Source organism: Crotalus tigris, unplaced genomic scaffold (assembly GCF_016545835.1).
Source record: "Crotalus tigris isolate CLP2741 ecotype Arizona unplaced genomic scaffold, ASM1654583v1 scf7180000021203.308827, whole genome shotgun sequence".
NCBI classification, from domain to species: Eukaryota; Metazoa; Chordata; class Lepidosauria; order Squamata; family Viperidae; genus Crotalus; species Crotalus tigris.
Window position 1 is genome coordinate 254,745 of NW_024098395.1, and position 23,958 is coordinate 278,702.

Genomic DNA, 23,958 nt, shown 5'->3' on the forward strand with positions numbered 1-23,958 from the left:
TATACTGTGGGCACAATGGCACACATCAAAAACGAAATTTAGTTGCCCGTTCTCAAAGTGAAACACATACATGATGGATGGATGATAGGTACATGATAGATGGATGATAAATAGATAGACAGACAGACAGACAGACAATCCAGGAGATAGATCCAGGAGATGATAGATAGATAGATAGATAGATAGATAGATAGATAGATAGATAGATAGATAGATAGATAGATAGATAGAGAGAGACAGAGATAATAGATAATAGATAGAGAGATAGAGATAGATAGAGAGAGAGAGAGAAAGAGAGACAGACAGAGACAATCCAGGAGATAGATCCAGGAGATGATAGATAGATAGATAGATAAGTAGATAGATAGATAGATAGATAGATAGATAGATAGATAGATAGATAGATAGATAGATAGGTAGATAGATAGAGATAGATATAGATGGATAATAGATAATAGAGAGACAAATAGATAGATAGATAGATAGATAGATAGATAGATAGATAGATAGATAGATAGATAGATAGATAGATAATAGAGAGAGAGGGAGATAGACAGATAGACAGACAATCCAGGAGATAGATCCAGATGATAGATAGATAGATAAATAGATAGATAGATGATATAGATAATAGAGATAGATGATAGATAATAGATACATAGATAGATGATAGATAATAGAGATAGATGATAGATATAGATAATATAGATAGATGATAAATAATAGAGATAGATAGATGATAGATAGATGAGAAAGAGAGAGATGGAATGATATAGATAATAGAGAGAGATGATAGTGATATAGATGATAGATATGATACAGATAGACAGATAATATATATATATATAAAAAGAGAGAGATGAAATGATAAAAGATAAATGATAGGTAGGTAGGTAGATAGATGATAGATCAAAGGAGGGATGAATGGATGGATGGAGACAAATATATAAAAATATCATTTCCTCTCAAATTAAACCTTTTCAAAGGGACATTTCAAATTAAATTTAAAAAACCCACTTTCCTTGTTTGGCAGACCTTGCTTTCCAAAACTAAATTTTTTTTTAATAAATTAATTAAATTTAAAAAAATTAAAATTAGTTAATTAAGTTCAAATTATAATCTCAGAAGATGACCCCTTTATTGGTGGGGGGTGGAAAGTTTTTTCTCTAGTTTACCCCCATTTTCGGACAGGGTGCACTGGCTGGGCTGGGCATGCGCACAACGCCTCCCTCCTCTCCCTTCCCCCTCCCCCCCGAGAAGGGGTGGAGCGAGCGAGCGAGCGAGCGAGAGATCCCTCCGGGCGCGTGCAGAGCAAGGAGGAATTCGGGGCGAGGGCGGGGCTTGGAGGGGGCGTGGCCTGAAGGGCGTGGCGTGGCGCAATCCCGGCCTCCCAAGATGGCGGCGCCCGGAAAACAGTAAGCCCGGCCTGGGCGTCGGCGACGGACGAGGGGGTCTCTGAGCATGGGCAGACGGCGGCCGCGGTGGGAGGGGGCGGAGGGAGACAGCGGGAAAACCTAGTCGGGCCTCGCGGCCTACTCGAGCGCCAGGCCCGAGGTGGGGGGGGGAGGTCCCGGGAAGCCCCCCCCCAGGCCGGCATTCTGGGGGTCTCGAGTTGGGGGGGCGAGCTAGGCCTCCCCCTAATCCTGGGACATCCCCCCCACAGGACTTTTCGTTGGGGAGGGGTCGGTTTCCACAGTTGGGGGGGGATTTCCCGCCCCCAAATTTGGAGGTTTGGTTCTGTGCGGAGATGGAAAAAAATATTGGCAATATTTGCAATAAACTCTTTTAAGATGAAATTCCACAGGAGGGGATTAATGAATTATAATGGCGTAATTAATCTTGTCCGAAATGGTGTAGTTGTCCGCAAATGGTGTAGGGTTTCCTGCCTGAGCAGGGGGTTGGACTAGATGACCTCCAAGGTCCCTTCCAACTTTACTACTGTTATTATTATTATTATAATCTTATGATTAAATTCTACAGGAGTCCGAGACGCGGGTTGCTGAACTTGGACTTGGCCCCCTTCTCCGCGGTTTTAAAATCGGATTAATAAAAGAAAAATATGGAAAAATATAGTCCATAAAAATATCCTGTTAATGATGGCTGTTTTCATCACAGCAACATTAAAGGTTTCCCTCTGGATGCTGATCCCACCCACTGATCTTTTCCTATTATTATTATGGATCATCGCACAGTCAGCCAGATGTTCAGACTGGATTTGGCATTTTGTCTACCTATCGAGTCCTTACCCAGGACCTGGGATAGGCAGATGTGGATGTTTGATGGTATTACAGATATCGTCGCAGGATGGAAGCAGTTCCTAGTAAGGCCGCCTTTTGCAATTGACTAATAGCGAATTTGTCAATGCCAATGGTGTTCAAGTGGTGCTCCAGTTGTTTTGGGATTGCACCCAAGGAGCCTATTACTATTGGTACTACCCTTGCTTGCTTTTGCCACAGTCTTTCTATTTCTATTTGTAGGTCTTTGTATTTTGTTATCTTCTCCAGTTCTTTATTATTGTTGTTGCTGTTGTTATTATTATTATTTATTAAAAATTCCATTTCTATATTGCACAGTGTGTTGCCTAGGTATAAAAATATGGGAATATAATAATCATCACATTCCTATTATTATTATTATTATATGATATTATAATAATCCCATCCACTGCTCTTTTCCTATTATTATTATTATTATTATTATATGATGATGAAGATTTGGCTGGGTTGAGGTTTTCAAGACGTTCAAAATGAATTCTTTATATTCTCTTATGTGTTTGTGTACACACACACACACACACACACACACACACACGAGAGAGAAAGATTTGCCTGGGTTGAAACTTCCTCAACTGTTTTGTTCAATAATAATATGATAATATCAACAATAATAACATAAAATAATCAACAATTATATAAAAAAATAAGTAACCCCTATTGCCCTGATGGATGCGCCCCTCCTGCTCCTCTTTTCTGTTTAAAAAAGTAGTAATATTCACCTCGGTGGACACTTCCCAAGTTGTTTTCCTGAAAAGAAATAATTGTGATGCGCCCCAACTGTCTCATTCAGTAATAATAAGAATAGCAATGCCAACAGCACCCGCTCTATACAGCCTTTTACAGCCCCCTCGGAGCGGTTTACAGAGTCAGCCTATTCGCCCCCAACAATCTGGGTCCTCATTTTACCGACCTTGGAAGGACGGAAGGCTGAGTCAACCTTGATCTGGTCAGGATCGAACTGCTGGCAGTGGGCAGAGTCAGCCTGCAATATTGCATTCTAAGCACTGCACCACCATGGTTTCCTTCCTTCTTCCTTCCTTCCTTCCTCCCTCCTTTCCTCCCTCCCTCCCTCCTTCCTTCCTCCCTCTCGTCCCTTCCTCCCTCCCTCCCCAAGCAACAGCACATAGACTTATATACACGGTGCTTTTGCAGCCTTCTCTAAGCAGTCTACAGAGTCAGCCTGTTCCCCCCCCCCCCAAACAATCTGGGTCCTCATTTTACCGACCTCAGAAGGCCGGAAGGCTGAGTCAACCTTGAGCCGGTCAGGATCGAATTTCCGGCAATGGGCAGAGTCAGGCTGCAATAAGGCACTCTAACCACTGCGCCACCATGGCTTCCTTCCTTCTCCTCCTTGTTCCCCTTCTCATCTTCCTTCCTTCCTCCCTCCCTCCCTCCCTTTCGCCTTCCCTCCCCTCTTCCTTCTTTCCTCCCCCCTCCCTTGCTCCCCCCTTTCCTCCCTCCCTCCCCCTTCCTCCTTCCTTCCTTCCTTCCATCCTCCCTCCCTCCCTTCCTCCTTCCCTCCCTTCTTCTATCCTCCCCCTCCCTTGCTCCCTCCTTTCCTCCCTCCCTCCCCCTTCCTCCTTCCTTCCTTCCTTCCTTCCTTCCTTCTTCCCTCTCCTCCCTCCCTCCCTCCCCAAGCAACAGCCCTTAGACTTATATACCGCTTCATAGTGCTTTTACAACCCTCTCTAAGCAATCTACAGAGTCAGCCTATTCGCCCCCAACAATCTGGGTCCTCATTTTACCGACCTCGGAAGGACGGAAGGCTGAGTCAAACTCAAGCCGGTCAGGACTGAACTGCCGACAGTCGGCAGTCAGCAGAAGCAGTACTGCATTCTAACCACTGCGTCACCATGGCTAATAATACTAACCACAAGCACTCGATAGGTAGATAAAAATGCCGAATCCAGTCTAAACATCTGGCTGACGATGCAAGCAGCCAGAATAATATACTCAGTTCGCTCCGGCATAGTTCCAAAAGCTCGGAAGACCAATGCCTCTGGTTCCGGGAACCGACCCAGATGGGATCCTGCAAACAATACTGTAGTTCATATTGACATCCCGACTGCCGTTTTCTGGTGAAAGCATTAATAACCCAGGTGCTCCTTGACTTACAGTCCCAGCTAAGCTGCGACTGTCCTAGATAATAAACCAGTTGCTAGGCATCTGAATTTTGATCACGTGACTATGAGGATGTTGCTAATCCAGTCTGAACATCTGGCTGACTGTGCGATGATCCTCAATAATAATAATAAAGTTGGAAGGGACTTGGAGGTCATCTAGTCCAACCCCCTGCTCAGGCAGGAAACCCTATACCATTTCGGACAAATGACTGTCTAGTCTCTTCTTAAAAACCTCCAGTGATGGAGCGCCCACAATGTCTGGTAGCGAGCTGTTCCACTGGTTAATTGTCCTCCTTGTCAGGAAGTTTCTCCTTAGTTCCAGGTTGCTTCTCTCCTTGGTTAGTTTCCATCTGTTGCTTCTTGTCCGGCCTTCACTTAACAACAGTGGCGAGAAAGGTCATAAAATGGGTCAACATTCACTTAACAACTTGTCTCGCTTAGCAACAGAAGTGCTGGGCTCAATTGAGGTCGTAAGTCAAGGACTGCTCGTACCTTTTGGTCCTGGACAATAGCCAGGATGTAAAGTCTCAAATCAGTGAAACCATAGTCATTCAATTTTGATTTTTCTCTGCACAGATATGGACTTATATTTCCTAAGAAGGCTCAACAGAAAGGACTGGTCAAGCACGCTGTGTTTATGGAGGACTCCGACGACGAGGTCAGTGGCTGAAGCGGCTTTGTGTAGTCGGTGTGAGTGTGCTCTTTTGTGTTGCTTGCAAAGCATGCATTTCATCCCGAGGTAGCAACAACCCAGCCTAAGTTAGGCCGAGGCCCATCCTTGTTTTGCGTCTCACCTCTCGGTCCCAATCCGTCAGAGCATGCACGGTCCTATTGCGCTGAGGTAACCCAAGAGTCAATGCAGTAAACAGTGGTTTGTATTTAAATGGTGATTTATAGTACACTGTATAGAATCAAGATCACGTGAAGTTGACTCAGCCTTCCATCCTTCCGGGGTAGGTAAAATGAGGACCCAGATTGTTGGGGGCAATGTAAATATATATATATATATATATACATTGCTTACTGGTGTACACCGGTTAGAGAGTGCTCGCACTTAAAGCGGTATATAAGTCTCATAAATAAAAGTGTTAATACCACTTTACAAGGCCTTGTTAAGGCCACCCTTGGAATACGGCATCCAGTTTTGGTCACCACGATGTAAAAAAGATGTTGAGACTCTGGAAAGAGTACAGAGAAGAGCAACAAAGATGATCAGGGGACTGGAGGCTAAAACATATAAGGAACGTTTGCTGGAATTGGGGATGTCTACTTTAACGAAGAGAAGGACGAGGGGGGACATGATAGCAGTGTTCCAGTATCTGAGGGACTGCCCCAAAGAAGAGGGAGTCAAGCTATTCTCCAAAGTGCCTGAAGGCAGGACGAGAAGCAACAGATGGAAACTAATCAAAGAGAAAAGCAACCTAGAACTAAGGAGAAACTTCCTGACAGTTAGAACAATTAACCTGTGGAACAACCTGCCTCCAGAAGCGGTGCAGAGAAGAGTAACTAGGATAATTAAAGGCCTGGAGACTAAAACAGATGGAGAACGGTTGCAGGAATTGGGTTTGGCTAGTCTAAAGAAAAAAAGGACGAGGGGTGACATGATAGCAGCATTCCAGTAATTGGGGGGCTGCCACAGAGAAGAGGGGGTTAAACTATTCTCCAAAGCACCTGAAGGCAGGTCAGGAAAAAAAATGGATGGAAACTAATCAAGGAGAGAAGCAACCTGGAATTAAGGAGAAACTTCCTAACAGTGAGAACAATTAACCCGTGGAACTCCTTGCCTCCAGAAGCGGTGAATGCTCCAACACTGGAAGTTTTTAAGAAGAGACTGGACAGCCGTTTGTCTGAAATGGTGTAGGGTTTCCTGCCTGAGCAGGGGGTTGGACTAGATCAGGGCTTTTCAACCAGTGGTACAGGTACCACCTCTGGTCCATTGGCCCCTGGCAGGTGGTACGCGACCATCCTAGAAAAGTGATAGCGGGAGAGGGGAATGAGCTGAACCGGTGGCAGCACCGCACAAGCCTGAGCGAGAGACGGCTGGAGCTGCAGGGCTGTCAGGGCTCAGCGGAAGCGCCAGGATCAGTGCTGCTTTCCAGTTGATTGGCGCTTCTTCGGGGCTGTCAGGGCTCAGCGGAAGCACCAGGATCAGCGCCAGGCTCCAGCTGGAGCTCAGTGCTGATCCTGGCGCTTCTGCTGAGCCCAGAAGCAGCGCCGATCAGCTGGAATGTTGCAGCCTCTCCAGGGTCTTGTGATTTACACTCAGATGCTTGGCAACCGATTCATATTTATGACGGTCGCAGTGTCCCAGGATCATGTGAAGGGACCAAAACTGCTGCAACCACTCAGCAGACGGGGGGGAACAAAAACCAAACAGTCCCCCACCCCACCCCTGCTGCAACCCTCAACAGAAATGCTCACAACAATGAAAACCTCGGACAGGAGGAAGAGTGTGGTTGGGCGGGCAGGCAGGTGTCTTGCTCGGCTGTGGCTTGGGGGGCACTTTTTTCAGGGCCATTGTAACTTCGAACAGTCACTAAGCGAACTGTTGTAAGTCGAGGACTACCTGTACTTTATCACTTTTTTCCTTTTTTGGGGTCATCAAGTTTTTGACACCTTGCTAGGCGCCTGGTGGTCCTCGGATGTTGCCGTATCCTAAAAGTGATACAGTGGGTGAAAAGTTTGAAAAGCCCTGGACTAGATGACCTCCAGGGTTCCTTCCAGATCAATTCTGATCGACTACTCTGAAAATCTAGGATTAAAAGGTGTTTTTTCCAGTAGAGGGCGCTACACACCATGAAACCCTAGTTTACATTATTAATTTTCCCTGGGTGAGAAAGAAAATTTAAGCTATTTTTTTCCAGGCAAAGACACAGTAGACCAGTGTTTCTCAACCTTGACAATTTTAAGGCATGTGGACTTCAACTCCCAGAATGCTGGCTGTGGAATTCTGGGAGTTGAAGTCCACATGCCTTAAAATTGTCAAGGTTGAGAAACACTGCAGTAGACCCATTGCTCCTATCTTGGCCATCAAAGTACAGGCAGTCCTCGACTTAACCAGTGCAATTGGGGGACCAGGCTGTTAAGTGAGTCACATCAAATTTTACTACCTTTCTTGCCACTGTTATTAAACGAATCCACTGCGTTTCTTTAAGTGGATCATGTGTGGTGGTTAAACAGATGGCTCTGCCCCCCCCCCCATGACTGTTGTATATACACACCCTGGGTTGCCAAGTGCGGGAATTTTGATCATGTGACAATTGCAAGGAAGTTTCTCCTTAGTTCTAGGTTGCTTCTCTCCTTGGTGAGTTTCCACCCGTTGCTTCTTGTCCTGCCTTCATGTGCTTTGGAGAACAGCTTGACTGCCTCTTCTTTGGGGCAGCCCCTGAGATACTGGAAGGCTGCTAACCTGTCACCCCTCGTCCTTCTCTTCGTTAAAGTAGACAGACCCAATTCCAGCAACCGTTCTTTGTATGTTTTAGCCTCCAGATAACTGGACTTCCTTGTTTTTCCTTTGAAGACGTTTCGCTTCTCATCCCAGAAGCTTCCTCAGCTCTGACTGGATGGTGGGGAGTGGAAGGATTTATACTCCTTGCAGACAGCCGGTCATTTGCCTTCTTTTAGAGCAGTGGTTCTCAACTTGTGGGTCGGGACCCCATTTGGGGTCGAACGACCATTTCACGGGGGTCGCCAAACAACGCAGTCCGCCATTTTTTCCCCCCCTTTTCCTTAGCTGTGTGACTCCCTTTTATTCTATTGGCTTTTGAAAGCCAATAGAATAGACTCTCTTGAATAGAGTCTAACTCTATTGGCTTTGAAAAGCCAATAGGAATTGTCCAGGCTGTCTCTGCCCTGCTGAGCCCGCCAAAAGTCCCAGTCTGCAAACGGTGCTGCACCAGTTGAGTAGTCCTCGACTTACGACCGGTTGAGTCGTCCTCGACTTACGACCGGTTGGGGGTCGCGGCATTAAAAAGATTGAGAAGCACTGTTTCAGAGAGTCCTTGAGGCCACCTGGAGGTTTACCTGTGCCCTCAGGGTCACCCGAGGGGTGCAAATAGGTGGGGAGCCTTCTCGGCTGCAGGATGTTGAAGATCACCCCAAGCAAAGCACCTTTCCAGGCAGGTGGGGACGAGGGGGGGGGAGCGATGGAGCGCCAGCCTAGTCTCCCTTTCCCAGGTGAGGCCACCTTGTCGACAGGTGCTACCATCCAGCAGTCTTGTATGGCTGTAACGGGGCCATCTGGGCACCGAGAACAGTTTTTTCAAAGACCAATTTGAAATTTAACCAGGGCTATTTTGGCTTTCCCCAGATTTAAAAAAAAATATGGGCAATGTCGGTGCCGTCCTGGAGGGTTCAAAAAAAAAAAACAACAAAAAAACCACACACACACACTCACACACACAGACACACACAACGCAATGGTGCCGTGAGGTTATAACAAGAAACGGGTGGGGCTTGGAGTTGTTGTTGCGATTGTGAGCCTTGTGACCCCGGGGAGGTGGTAAAGTTTAAAAAAAAACTTCCATTATTATTTCACAGCCCCACGAAGTCGTAATAAATCTACTGCCTGGCTGTTTATCATTTAAAAAAAAAAAAAGAGATCGTTTTTTTTTTTTTTTTTTTAAGAAAAAGAGCAAAATTACTTTATTAGTTCGGTAATAATTTTAGGCTTATTCCGAGATAAGGCGGGCGCCTCGGAGAGGATTTCATTTCCTGGCTGCTCCCTTATCAGCGCAAAGTAACGAACGCCTGGCGTGTCTCAAGATGGGGTATTTATAACTAAACTCTAATAAAAGTCCGGCACACCTGCCTTGGCCCAGCTGATGGAACATTAGATAGAAAACTTTTTCTTGCTTTTGCAAAATATCACTGCTGCGTGTTTCATTAAGGTGTTCCCACAGCTTGGCGGTGTGAAGAGGCAGTTGTTCCCCTTCTATTTTTCAAGTACGAGCTGTCCTCGGCTTACGGCGACAATTGGGCCCTAGAAGTTTCTGTTGCTGAGCGAGACACTTCTTAAACCAGTTGTGTCCCGTTAAGTGATCACTGCTGTTGTTCGGTTAGTAACTTTCCAGACTCCCCCATCCAGCTATGCTTTAAGAGGGGTGGACTTCATCTCCCAGAATCCCCCAGCCAGCCTGCTTGAAGAGGGGTGGGCTTCCACTCCCAGAATTCCCAAGCCAGCGTGCTTTAAGATGGGTGGGCTTCCACTCCCAGAATTCCCCAGCCAGCCTGCTTTAGGAGGGGTGGACTTCCACTCCCAGAATCCCCCAGCCAGCCTGCTTTAAGAGGGGTGGACTTCCACTCCCAGAATCCCCCAGCCAGCCTGCTTTAAGAGGGGTGGACTTCCACTCCCAGAATCCCCCAGCGAGCATGCTTTAAGAGGGGGGGGACTTCCACTCCCAGAATCCCCCAGCCAGAATACTTTAAGAGGGCTGGACTTCCATTCCCAGAATTCCCCAGCCAGCCTGCTTTAAGAGGGCTGGACTTCCACTCCCAGCATGCTGCTTGGGGAATCCTGGGAAATCCTAAGAGTTGACTTTTCTCCACCCCAGATCTTCAACCTGCCATGGTTCAGAAACTCTGGGAGAAGCTTTTTTTAAGATAGCCATCTCTTAAAGTCAGCAGCTTCCTCCCCCCCCCCAATCTAATGGGATGGCTTAAGATTTACTTTACCCTTTCTGTAGTTCACCGGATTTGACCCCAAGACTTTTCCAATAGGAGTGTCAGGATTTTCAGAAAACCTGAGCCAGATGTGGCTGACTTTGGGAAATGTTTTTTTAAAAAAAATCTTGGCCTTAAATACTTCCACCTTGGGAATATCCCCAAGAATATCATTCTGGGGAATGATATTAAACCAATTGCTCTGCCATTCATCACCAAATTCTGATCCCAAGCAGGACCCCAGAAACAGTCAGGGTTGCACCCAAGCAGGGGTCTTCCAACTGGGCCCTTTGGTGACTTGGGGACTTCAACTCCCAGAATTCCTCAGCCAGGATGCTTTAAGACGGGGGTCTTCCAACTTCGCCCTTTGATGACTGGTGGACTTCAACTCCCAGAATTCCTCAGCTCATCCGAACGATAGAAAGTAGCTCAGGTAGCAACACTGAACCCAACACACACACACACACACACACACACACACCGCGAAGCCTTGAAATCCAACTGCGAAACATTAAATCCTGGTTTAAGCTGATGATATAATGGGAGGTCCTTGTTGGTCTCTGAGCTGGGTGCTTTCCTTGCAGACGTTTCATGACTGAACTAGGTAACATCATCAATGCTACAAGGGAGGGTGGATTGGCAGAGAGGAGGAGGAGGAGGAGGGGGGGGAGGACGATGACAATGACTGTGGGGTCCTTGGTGCTCTCTGAGCTTGATGGTTTCCTTGCAGACATTTCATGACCGAACTAGGTAACACCATCAGTGATAGAAGGGAGGGGGGTTTGCAAAGAGGAGGAGGAGGAGGATTGTGGGGTCCTTGGTGCTCTATGACAGGGGTCCCCAACCGCTGGGACCGGCCCCGGTCTGCAGCATGTTGGAAACCAGTTTGCACAAGCAGCGAGTGAAGCTTTTCTTTTCTTTTTTAAATAATATTAATTTTCCAAATTTTACATTTAGGTATTTAAAAGGCAACGTGGCGCCTGGGTTAATCAATAGTTGGATAACAAAACCTTTAGTACAAATCTCAGATTGCAACGTCAAATATTTCTTCTCTTTTTCCCTTCACATTTACTGTCTCGTATTCAAGCTAGTGCAGTTCTTATTACGTCAACTCAGTAAAAACATCATCGTTACATTTGTCAGTCCATTTTTAGCTGAGCGAAGCTTTATCTGCGCGTGCGTGGGATCCCGATTGCGCGTGAAACCCCCCACCCCATCCCGGTCCATGGAAAAACTGCCTTCCACAAAACCGGTCCCTGGTGCCAAAAAGTTTAGGGACCGCTGCTCCGTGAGCTTAGCTGTTTTCTTGTGGACGTTTCGTGACCCAGCTAGGTAACGTCATCAGTTCTAGAAGGGAGGGGGTTGCAGGGAAGAGGAGGAGGAGGAGAAGGACAATGACTGTGGGGTCCCTGGTGCTCTCTGAGCTCGGGTCTGTTCTTGCAGACGTTTCATGACCCAGCTAGGTAACATCATCAATTTATCAGTGCTTGAAGAGAGGAGGGTTTGTGCAAACCCCCCTCCCTTTAGCACTGATGATGTTACCTAGTTCGGTCACGAAATGTCTGCAAGGAAACCATCAAGCTCAGAGAGCACCAAGGACCCCACAGTCATTGTCATCGTCCTCCTCCTCCTTGGTGCTCTCATGAGCTGGGTGGTTTTCTTGAGGACGTTTCATGACCCAGCTAGGCAACATCATCAGTGCTAGAAGGGAAGGGGGTTTGTAGAGAGGGAGAGGAAGAGGACTGGGGGGTCCTATGTGCTCTATGAAAATGGTGGTCTTCTTGCAGACGCTACATGACCCAGCTAGGGAATATCATCAGGGCTAGAAGGGAGAGGAGGAGGAGGAGGAGGAGGAGGAGGAGGAGGAGGACGACGACTGTGGGATCCTTGGTGCTTTCTGAGCTGGGTGGTGTTGCAGACATTTCATGACCCAACTAGGGAACATCATCAGTGCTATAAGGGAGGAGGAGGAGGAGGAGGAGGAGGAGGACGACGACGACGACTGTGGGGTCTGTGGTGCTTTCTGAGCTGGGTGATTTTCTTGCAGACGTTTCATGACCCAGCTAGGGAATACAATCAGGGCTAGAAGGGAGGAGGAGGAGACTGTGGGGTCCGTGGTGCTCTCTGAGCTGGGTGGTTTCCTTGCAGACGTTTCATGACCCAACTAGGGAACATCATCAGGGCTAGAAGGAAGTGATGCTTGTTCCCTCCTTATAGACCAGTGGTGGCGCACCTATGGCAGGCATGCCAGAGGGGGCACTCAGAGCCCTGTTTGTGGGCATGCGCACCATGCCGCAGAGATGGCCTCCGTCTCTCTTCAACCAGCCGCCTGAGGTCCCACATACCCAGATGCATCCCAGCACGGATGGTTTCTCTCCCCCCCCCGTCCCATCCCTCCTGGCCTCGCATGCACTCCTTTTCCCGGGCACAACCCCCTGCATCCCCTCCTCAGCTGTCGGTTGGCCAGCTGTCCAGCTCAGAGGTGGCTTCTCTGAACTGCTGGGGGTGGGCTGCGGAGCACCAGAGTGTGCCGGTCGAGGGGCGGGCAGTCTGTGGCTGCTGACGGGCACTGTCGGCCCCCATGCGCTCGCTGGCCTCTGTGTGCGGGGGCCGATGGTGTCAGGCAGCAGCCATCCCAGTCCCTGCCTCGCCTTGCCTTGCGACAATGGCACCCCTGCCCTGCCTCGCCTTGCCTCGCCTCACCCCGCAGCACGAGCCTCCTACCCACCCCCCCACCTGCCAGAGACCCCCTGGATCTCCCCCAACCCTGCCCGGCCCCCACAGACATCCCTCCCCAGGAGCAACATCGAGGAGACCAGGCCCACCTTGGCCACGCCCACCCAGTCTGCCATGCCCACCACAGCCAGGCCCACCCAGTGGGCCACATCCCACCCGGTCCCTGGTGATACATAAATGGGTTTTGGGTTGCTCTTTGTCACTCGGTCTCTAAAAGGTTCGCCATCACTGCTATATACCGTAGTTTGCCCAATCCACGAGAAAACAAGCAAGGAAACACTAAAGGGAAAACCAAACACACACAAATACCTGTCAGGATAAGCTACTTTGTCTAAAATAAGAGCATACCTCACTCCCTTCTAGCACTGATGCTATTACCTAGTTGGGTCATGAAACGTCTGCAAGAGAACCACCAGGCTCAGAGGGCACCCAGGACCCCACAGTGGTCGGCCTCTTCCTCCTCCTCCTCCTCCCCCCTCTCCTTCAACCCCCCCTCCTTTCTAGCATTGATGCTATTACCTAGCTGGGTCATGAGATGTCTGCAAGAGAACCACCAAGCTTAGAGAGCACCCAGGACCCCACAGTCCCCCTCGTCCTCCTCCTCCTTCAACCCCCTCTTCCTTCTAGCACTGATGCTATTACCTAGTTGAGTCATGAAATGTCTGCAAGAGAATCACCAAGCTTAGAGAGCACCCAGGACCCCACAGTCGTCGTCCTCTTCCTCCTCTTCCTCCTCCAACCCCTCCTCCTTTTTAGCCTGATGCTATTACCTAGTTGGGTCATGAGACGTCTGCAAGAGAACCATCAAGCTTAGAGAGCACCCAGGACCCCACAGTCTTCCTCCTCTTCCTTCTCCTCCTCCTCCTCCTCCTCCTCCTCCTCCTCCCTCCTCCTCCTCCTCCTCCTCCTCCTCCTTCAACCCCCTGTCCCTTGTAGCACTGATGCTATCACCTAGTTGGGTCATGAAACGTCTGCAAGAGAACCACCAAGCTTAGAGAGCACCCAGGACCCCACAGTCCTCCTCCTCCCCTTCCTCCTCCTCTCCTCCACCCTCCCCTCCCTTCTAGCACTGATGCTATTACCTAGTTGGGTCATGAAACGTCTGCAAGAACCCAGCCATGCTCAGAGAGCACCAGGGACCCCCCACAGTTCACCCCTCAGCTAGACATAATCCCTTCTGCTGGTACTCTGTTGTAGTTTTTGTAACCCGTTGATTGTCATGTCGACAACTCTGCTCCTGGCAAGCCAGCCCAGTCTGTAGAGCAAGGCTGCCAATGCACCCAAGGCTGACATTCCGTTTCCTGATCGAATAACAGAGGCCTGTATTTTGGCCTGTGTGGAGGGTTAAGGGTAGTCCGCTCCCTTCCAGGAAAATAATAAGAAGGAAAAATTGTTCTAAGTCCCAAGCTTTGTGCCGCCAAGGAATTTTTTTTTTTTTTTTTTTTTTAAAAAGACCCACGTTTACGGACAAAGAAATCTTACAGCCAGATTGATGACTTTTGTCGGGTTGCTTAATAAACGCCCTGCAGATAAGTCGAAATAACACAAAAGGACAGGAAGTTTCTATCTATCTCGGCCCTGGCAGAACAACAGGAAATTGTCACCCCTCAAGTTCTGGAAAGGGTTAGGGTTTGTGCTGGCGCTGGTTCCCCCCCCTCCCCAGTTCCCGGCCAAACAAATGGCAGTTGGGCCTCTTTAGTAATGTTATGTACGTAAAGTAGAGCTTGCATTGTTGGCTTAATCTCCGGTCAGTTGCACCCTTCGTGCTTTCGGGCGAAGCTGTTGTGTGCAGGAGTGGGGTGTTCTCTCTCTCTCTGCCTCACTCTGTCCCTGGTGGCATCCGGTTGGTAACTTGAAGAAGGGTGGGCTTCCACTCCCAGAATCCCCCAGCCAGCCTGCTTTAAGGGGGGGCTTCCACTCGCAGAATCCCCCAGCCAGCCTGCTTTAAGGGGGGGGCTTCCACTCCCAGAATCCCCCAGCCAGCCTGCTTTAAGAGGGGTGGGCTTCCACTCCCAGAATTTCCCAGCCAGTCTGCTTTAAGAGGGGTGGGCTTCCACTCCCAGAATCCCCCAGCCAGCCTGCTTTAGGGGGGGGGCTTCCACTCCCAGAATCCCCCAGCCAGCCTGCTTTAAGAGGGGTGGGCTTCCACTCCCAAAATCCCCCAACCAGCCTGCTTTAAGGGGGGGGCTTCCACTCCCAGAATCCCCCAGCCAGCCTGCTTTAAGAGGGATGGACTTCCACTCCCAGAATCCCCCAGCCAGCCTGCTTTAAGAGGGGGCTTCAACTCCCAGAATCCCCCAGCCACCATGCTTTAATATAAATGGACTTCATCTCCCAGAGTTCCCCAGCCAGCCTGCTTTAAGATGGGTGGGGGTCCATTCCCAGAATCCCCCATCCAGCATTCTTTAAGAGGGCAGAACTTCCACTCCCAGAATTCCCCAGCCAGCCATGCTTTAAGACTGGTAGACTGGATGCTGTATTCCAAATGTGGCCTTACCAAGGCCTTGTAAAGTGGTATTAACCCTTCCCGTGATCTTGATTCTATCCCTCTGTTAATGCAGCCCAGCACTGTGTTGGCCTTTTTGCAGCTGCAGCACATGGCTGGCTCCTATTTAGGTGATTGTCCACTAGGACTCCGAGGTCCCTCTCACAGTTGCTACTATTGAGCAAGGTACCCCCTATACTATACCTGTACATCTGGTTTTTTTCTTGCCTAAATGTAGAATCTTGCTTTACTCAACAAAGAAAAGTCGTAAAATGGGACAAAACTCACTCAACAAATGTCTCGCTTAGCAACGGTTGGGCTCAACATCCGTTTTATATCATAGTGGCTGCACACGCGTGCACGCACACGCACAGCGCCCCACTTGCTCAAGTGTCACTGCGGACATTTGCGCCCCCATTTGCATGAGTGTTGTGGGTGCTCACGACCCCCCTTGCACTAGTAAGGTGTGTTCGTTCGCACATACATGCATGCACATGCATTCACCTCCCCCCCACAGAACCATCCCTTCTTTCCCCCTCCCCCCACTCTGGCCCGCCAACCCCAGATGTTTGGGGAACTCTGATAATAATAATAATAATAATAATAATAATAATAATAATAATAATAATAGCACCACTTGAACTCCATTGGCATTGACAAATTCGCTATTAGTCAGTTGCAAAAGGCGGCCTTATTAGGAACTGTGGCAGTGCCTGGAGATAGCAGAATAGAAGAGAAAGAACTGGAGAAGATAACAAAATACAAAGACCTACAAATAGAAATAGAAAGACTATGGCAAAAGCAAGCAAGGGTAGTACCAATAGTCATAGGCTCCTTGGGTGCAATCCCAAAACAACTGGAGCACCACTTGAACACCATTGGCATTGACAAATTCGCTATTAGTCAATTGCAAAAGGCAGCCTTATTAGGAACTGCTTCCATCCTGCGACGATATCTGTAATACCATCAAACATCCACATCTGCCTATCCCAGGTCCTGGGTAAGGACTCGATAGGTAGACAAAATGCCAAATCCAGTCTGAACATCTGGCTGACTGTGCGATGATCGATAATAATGCTTACTAACTACTGGAGAGACCAAACTGGCCTACAAGAAAGACCAAATGAAGAACAGAATAGAGGCATGGGAAGACAAAGCACTACATGGCCAATACATGAAAAAAATAGCTGGGAAAGCAGATAATAATAAGGCAATGGCTAAGAGCAGGATTGAAGAAAGAGACCGAGGGACTAATTCTGGCCGCACAAGATCAAGCAAGGACAGCATAAGTGAGAAGACAACAACAGACAGTAAGTGCCGCCTATGCAAAGAAGCTGAAGAAACAGTGGACCACTTGGTAAGCTGTTGCAAGAAGATTGCACAAACTGATTACAAGCAGCGGCATGACAAAGTAGCAACAATGGTGCATTGGAAGATCTGCAAAAAATATCACTTGCCTGTAAGCAAAAACTGGTGGGATCATAAAATAGAGAAAGTCATAGAAAATGATAAAATTAAACTGCTCTGGGACTTCAGAATTCAAACAGACAAGCACCTGCAACATAACACCCCAGACTTAACAATTGTCGATAAGAAAGACAAAAAAGTCTGGATAGTGGACGTGGCAGTGCCTGGAGACAGCAGAATAGAAGAGAAAGAACTGGAGAAGATAACAAAATACAAGACCTACAAATAGAAATAGAAAGACTGTGGCAAAAGCAAGCAAGGGTAGTACCAATAGTGATAGGCTCCTTGGGTGCAATCCCAAAACAACTGGAGCACCACTTGAACACCATTGGCATTGACAAATTCGCTATTAGTCAATTGCAAAAGGCGGCCTTACTAGGAACTGCTTCCATCCTGCGACGATACCTGTAATACCATCAAATATCCACATCTGCCTATCCCGGGTCCTGGGTAAGGACTCGATAGGTAGACAAAAATGCCAAATCCAGTCTGAACATCTGGCTGACTGTGCGATGATCAATAACAATAATAAAGTTGGAAGGGACCTTGGAGGTCAACTAGTCCAACCCCCTGCTCAGGCAGGAAGTAGACCATGTTTTGTTTTCTCCAGAGGTGTTTTTGGGAAACCCCAAAGAAAGCCAAACCCGGAGAAAGATTTCCCAAATGTTCTGCCATTCCAGCTTAACGAGTCCTTCTCCCTTCTTGACCCCCACATCCCAAATCCCTTCAGTTGCAAACACGTCATTCCCCCCACACACACTCATTCTCAGAAACGTTGATGAGGCTGGAAGGCAGCCCAAGGCATCTTCGAGCGAAAAGGCCAGGGAACACCGTCGGGATCTCAACGTCCCCTGGCTGAAGGTCAGCACGAAGCACAGGGTGGGATGTCGAATGAGTTGGTTCCTGGTCCTTCGCGTAGAGTTGCAGAGCTCTTATTTATAAAAATTCTTTCCAAAATCCATTATTTGCCATTGCTGAACCCTAAATTGCCAGGAAACGTTATCAAATGCCTTTTGAGCATCTAAAAACACTAATGCTAGCTGTTTCCCTGGATAGTAATAGTAGTAAAGTTGTTAGGGACCTTGGAGGTCATCTAGTCCAACCCCATCATTTATGTTGCTAAATAAAACATTTGTCAAGCCAGGAGTTTGTTACTTTAAACTCTGGATCTAATAATAATAATAAAGTTGGAAGGGACCTTGGTGGTCATCTAGTCCAACCCCCTGCTCAGGCAGGAAACTCTACACCATTTCGGACAAATGGCTGTCCAGTCTCTTCTTAAAAACTTCCAGCGTTGGAGCATTCACCGCTTCTGGAGGCAGGCTGTTCCACTGGTTAATTGTTCTCACTGTCAGGAAGTTTCTCCTTAGTTCTAGGTTGCTTCTCTCCTTGGTGAGTTTCCACCCGTTGCTTCTTGTCCTGCCTTCAGGTGCTTTGGAGAATAGCTTAATTCCCTCTTCTTTATGGCAACCCCTGAGATATGTTGTTCATAATATTCTAATACATCCACTATCACCCTTCAATTATTTTTAATTTGTCTCTTCGGTAAAAAGCCGTTTTAATCTGGAGGTATAAATTCAACTTAGTGTTTTTTTCAATCTCTCTGCCATGAGGGAGGTAAACGTTTTGTAATCGGAAGAAGAAATAATCCGGAAAATATGTGCAGAGAGGGACAGATGAACTAGGACAGTGACGGCGAACCTTTTAGAGACCGAGTGCCCAAACTGCAACCCAAAACCCACTTATTTACTGCCGGGTGCCAGGTGGGCGTGGCTGTGGTGCTCATGGCAGACTGGGTGGGTGTGGTCAAGGTAGGCGGGGTCACCTTGATGTTGTTCGTGGGGAGGGACGCCTGTGGGGGCCGGGCAGCGTTGGGAGAGATCCAGGTGGATCTGGCAGGTGGGATAGGAAGCTCGTCCTGTGGGGTGAGGCGAGGCTGGGGCGGGGGTGTCATCGTTGCAGGGCAAGGGGGGGCAGGGGCTGGGGGTGGCTGCTGCCTGACACCATCAGCCTGCGCACACAGAGGCCAGCGAGCGCATGGGGGCCGACAGTGTCCGTCAGCAGCCACAGCCTGCCAGCCCCTCGACCGGCACACTCTGGGGCTCCACAGCCCGCCAAAAGCAGTTCAAAGAAGCCGCCTCTGAGCTGGACAGCCAGCGGACAGCTGAGGAGGCGATGAGTGGGTCGTGCCTGTGAAAAGGAGAGCATGCAAGGCCAGGAGGGATGGGACGGGGGGAGGAAGGAAACCAGCCGTGGTGGGATGCATCTGGACATGTGGAACATCGCCGAGTTGGTAGGCGGCTGATTGAAGATTGACGGTTGCCATCTCCGGGGCATGGCGCACGTGCCCACAGAGAAGGCTCCGAGTGCCGCCTCTGGCACGCGTGCCATAGGTTCGCCACCCCTGAACTATGAGGTTGAAAGATAAAGAAGATACAGACCGTTATCAAATTTGGGACTTCTTTGATTGCTGGCTAGGGGAAAGAATGAAGGATTAGGAATTGGACATGCAAATTTCTGGACTACTGCAACGCGCTCTACATGGGGCTACCCTTGAAAAGTATTCGGAGATTACAGTTGGTCCAGAATGCAGCCGCGCGAGTGATAGTGGGTGCTCCTCGCTACACCCACGTTACACCTATCCTCCGTGAGCTGCACTGGTTGCCTATTGGTCTCCGGGTCCAATTCAAGGTGTTGGTCATTACCTTTAAAGCCCTATATGGCTCAGGGCCAGGCTATTTGCGAGACCACCTACTACCTCGTAGTTCCCTACGTCCGGTTAGATCCCACAGGCTGGGCCTCCTTCGGGCCCCGTTGGCCAAGCAGTGCCATTTGGCGGGGCCATGGAGGAGGGCCTTCTCTGTGATGGCACCCACGTCTTGGAACCAGCTCCCCCCAGAGATTAGGACCGCTCCCACCCTGTTGGTCTTCCGTAAGCTGCTTAAGACCTGGCTTTTCCGGCAGGCCTGGAGTTTATAAAACCTGACCCCTGGATGACTGTCTTTGTACTGTTTGTTTTGCTATGTTTCATGTGTTTTTTATTGTTAGCCGCCCAGAGTCCTTCGGGAGTGGGGCGGCTTATAAATTTTGAAAATAAATAAATAAAATAAAATAAATTCCAGACAATTCGTGGATTGGAAAAATTAACATGTGTTGATGAAAAAAACAACAACAATAAAATCTTTATTAAAAAAAAAAAAAGAGTTGCAGAGCTCATCACTCAGCGTGTTCAGAGAGGCTGACGGAGCGTGCTTAACTTGGACACTCGGGCCGAAAAAGAGCAGCTGCTAACGTTACGGTGGTGACACCATCTTCCTGGGGTTGGTATGATGTCCTGGCCTTCAAGATGAGTCACAGCAGGACTGGAAAACTTCCCCGGCTGCCAGGAGGAGTTGGGGGGGGGGGGGGAATCCATTTTTCACCTAGTCCTTGAGAGGTGGTGAAAAAGAGGATTCTGCTCACTCAGACTCTCTCCACACGTGGGCGAAAGGGCCCAGTCAACCCAGGAGGAACTTTGGAGACTCACCTGCCTGCAGGTGGACCATGCAGGAAAGATCCGCTATGGAGACAAAGTGGGATTGCTATGGAGAAGGCAGCGGCCATTGTTCGGCCTTAGAGCCAGTGGATGCTCCATCATGGGAGGTTTTTAAGAAGAGACCGGACAGCCATTTGTCTGAAGGGGTCTAGGGTCTCCTGCCTGACCAGGGGGGTTGGACTAGATGACCTTCAAGGCCCCTCCCAGCTCTATTACTCTGTCATTCTGGAATGGCATAGGGTCTCTTACTTGAGCAGGGGGTTGGACTGGATGACCTCTAAGGCCCCTTCCAACTCTGTTATTCTGTTAACCAATGGAACAACCGGCCTCCAGAAGTTGTGAATGCTCCAGCAGTGGAAGTTTTCAAGAAGAGACTGGACAGCCATTTGTCCGAAATGGTATAGGGCAGTGGTTCTCAACCTTTCTAATGCCGCGACCCCCCAACCGGTCGTAAGTCGAGGACTACTCAACGGGTGCAGCACCGTTTGCAGAATGGGACTTTTGGAGGGCTCAGCAGGGCAGAGACAGCCTGGAAGGCAGCCCAAGGCATCCGAGCGAAAAGGCCAGGGAACACCGTCGGGATCTCAACGTCCCCTGGCTGAAGGTCAGCACGAAGCACGGGGTGGGATGTCGGATGAGTTGGTTCCTGGTCCATCGCGTAGAGTTGCAGAGCTCATATTTATAAAAATTCTTTCCAAAATCCATTATTTGCCATTGCTGAACCATAAATTGCCAGGAAACGTTATCAAACGCCTTTTGGGCATCTAAAAACACTAATGCTAGCTGTTTCCCTGGATAGTAATAGTAATAGTAAAGTTGGAAGGGACCTTGGAGGTCATCTAGTCCAACCCCCTGCTCAGGCAGGAAACCCTACACCATTTCGGACAAATGGCTGTCTAGTGCAGTGGTTCTCAACCTTTTTAATGCCGCGACCCCCAACCAGTCGTAAGTCGAGGACTACTCAACCGGTCATAAGTCGAGGACTACTCCGCTGGTGCAGCACCGTTTGCAGAATAGGCCTTTTGGCGGGCTCAGCAGGGCAGAGACAGCCTGGACAATTCCTATTGGCTTTTGAAAGCCAATAGAATTAGACTCTATTCAAGAGAGTCTATTCGATTGGCTTTCAAAAGCCAATAGAATAAAAGGGAGTAGCACAGCTAAGGAAAAGGGGGGGGGGAAATGGCTGACTGCGTTGTTTGGTGATCCCCGTGAAATGGTCGTTCGACCCCAAATGGGGTCCCAACCCACAGGTTGAGAACCACTGGTATAGGGTTTCCTGCCTAAGCAGGGGGTTGGACTAGATGACCTCCAAGGTCCTGTCCAACTCTGTGTCACGGTTCTGACAGATGAAACTCTGCAAAAGAACTTTGAGGCATTGTTTACCTTAAAGAATCTTTATTTTGAATAGCATAATTTTGGCACTGCCCCTGGGCACCTAGTATCAAAACACAATTCCCTCCTCCAATGAACAGTCATAAATCACATTCCCCAATTAGCTTGAAGCCCATGGGCTTCCTCTCCAGCTCTCCAGACGCCAATTTCTTATCAGCTCTGGGCTCCATAACCTTGATTCTCAGGCTAGGTTTAGTGTTGTTATGTCTAGCTAGACTCTCGCTCACATCCCCCCCCCCAGCATCATCTAACACTAAAAGCAAAAGGTAAAAGATGGCTACATTTCCATCTGTTATCAATGCAAAACATCCGATGTCAGCAGCATTGGCACTCTGTTATTCTATTCCTATTCTATTCTATTCTATTCTATTCTATTCTATTCTATTCTATTCTATTCTATTCTATTCTATTCTATTCCATTCCATTCCATTCCATATATTTCTATTCTATTCTACTCTACTCTACTCTACTCTACTCTACTCTACTCTACTCTACTCTACTCTACTCTACTCTACTCTACTCTACTCTACTCCATTCCATTCCATTCCATATTTTCTATTCTATTCCGTTCCATTTTATTCCATTTTATATTTTCTGTTCCAGTGATGGCGAACCTTTTAAAGACCGAGTGCTCAAACTGCAACCCAAAACCCACTTATGCATCGTCAAATGCCAAGTGGGTGTGGCCCATTGCCTGGGCGAGGTCCATTGGGTGGGCGTGGCTGCAGTGGTAACGGCAGACTGGGTGGGACTAAAATGTTCAATCCATCAATTCCAACTTTGCAAGATCTTTTTTTTTCCCGCGAGGTTGAAATTGACTGATTGAACCTTTTTTTTTTTTTTTTTTGCCCATGGCGGCGGAGGCCTAAAGCGAAAAGGTTTTATAAAACCCAGCTGAAGGCCTAGGACTGGGGCGAGGGCGCGCGTGCCCACAGAGAGAGCTCTGCATGCCGCCTCTGGCACCTGTGCCATAGGTTCGCCACCACTGTTCTATTCTATTCTACTCTACTCTATCTACTTTATATTCTATTCTATTCCATATATTATAAGTAGAGCCTTGCACCCAGATTTCCCCTGCTTATAATGAGTTACTAACTCACCTTAATTTTCTTTCCTCACAGTCTTCCATCAGCGAGAGCCTTCAACGGGAAGCCCTAAAGAAGCAAGCAATGAAACAAGTAAGTTGACCGTGGTATTTTGTGCGCCAGCATCAGAGGCCCTCCGTGCCAATAGGATGACACTAAAGTGACAGGAGTAGCCAACACCCCAGAAGACAAGCTCAGGATTCAAAAAGATCTTGACAAACTGGAACCATGGGCCCTATCCAACAAAATGAGTTTTAATGTGGAGAAAAGCAAAGTTATACATTTAGGCAGGAAAACCAAAGGTACAAGTACTGATTGGGTGAGACCTGGCTGAAAAACAGCCACTGTGAGACGGACCTTGGAGTCCTGGTGGACGATCCCTTGACCGTGAGCCAGATGTGTGCAGCAGCAGCCAAAAAAGCTAACACAATCCTGGGTTGTATAAACAGAGGCACAGAATCAAGATCACGCGAAGTATTAGTACCGATTTATAAAACCCTAGTGAGACCACACCTGGAATACTGCAGCCAAATTTGGTCACCACATCACAAAAAAGATGTTGAGAGTTTGGAAAAAGTTCAGAGAAGAGCAGCTAAGACGATCCAAGGTCTGGAGACGAAAACATACGAAGAACGGCTGCGGGACTTGGGTTTGGCTAGTCTAAAGAAAAGAAGAAATAGGGGAGACATGATAGCGGTATTCCGGTATTGGGGGGGCTGCCACAAGGAAGAGGGGGTCAGGTTGTTTACCAAAGCACCTGAGCAGGATGAGAAACAATGGTTGGAAACCAATCAAGGAGAGAAGCAACCTGGAACTAAGGAGAAATTTCCTGACAGTGAAGACAATCAACCTGTGGAACAGCTTGCCACCAGAAATCGTGGGCGCTCCATCACTGGAGATTTTTAAGAAGAGGCTAGACCAGTGGTTCTCAACCTTTTTAATGCCGCGACCCCCAACCGGTCGTAAGTCGAGGACTACTCAACCGATCGTAAGTTGAGGACTACTCAACTGGTGCAGCACCGTTTGCAGACTGGGGCTTTTGGCGGACTCAGCAGGGCAGAGACAGCCTGGACAATTCCTATTGGCTTTGGAAAGCCAATAGAATTAGGCTCTATTCAAGAGAGTCTATTCTATTGGCTTTCAACAGCCAATAGAATAAAAGGGAGTAGCACAGCTAAGGAAAAGGGGATAAAAAAAA

At 48.3% G+C, this 23,958-nt stretch overlaps 1 protein-coding gene across 2 annotated transcripts in view; it reads left to right on the forward strand.

Moving 5' to 3' along the window:
- Nucleotides 1-1,313: 1,313 nt before the first annotated feature.
- The window catches only part of NSRP1 (nuclear speckle splicing regulatory protein 1), a 34,388-nt gene continuing 11,743 nt past the window's right edge, over nucleotides 1,314-23,958 (forward strand). Inside the window, exons 1-3 of one of the 2 annotated variants that reach the window (XM_039369702.1) lie at nucleotides 1,314-1,415; nucleotides 4,976-5,057; nucleotides 22,797-22,853. In XM_039369702.1, coding sequence (XP_039225636.1) covers nucleotides 1,396-1,415; nucleotides 4,976-5,057; nucleotides 22,797-22,853 — 159 coding nt within the window. In that variant the 5' untranslated portion in view covers nucleotides 1,314-1,395. Of the gene's footprint in view, nucleotides 1,416-4,975; nucleotides 5,058-22,796; nucleotides 22,854-23,958 lie in introns of those variants that run through there. The other variant, XM_039369703.1, reaches the window with a different exon arrangement.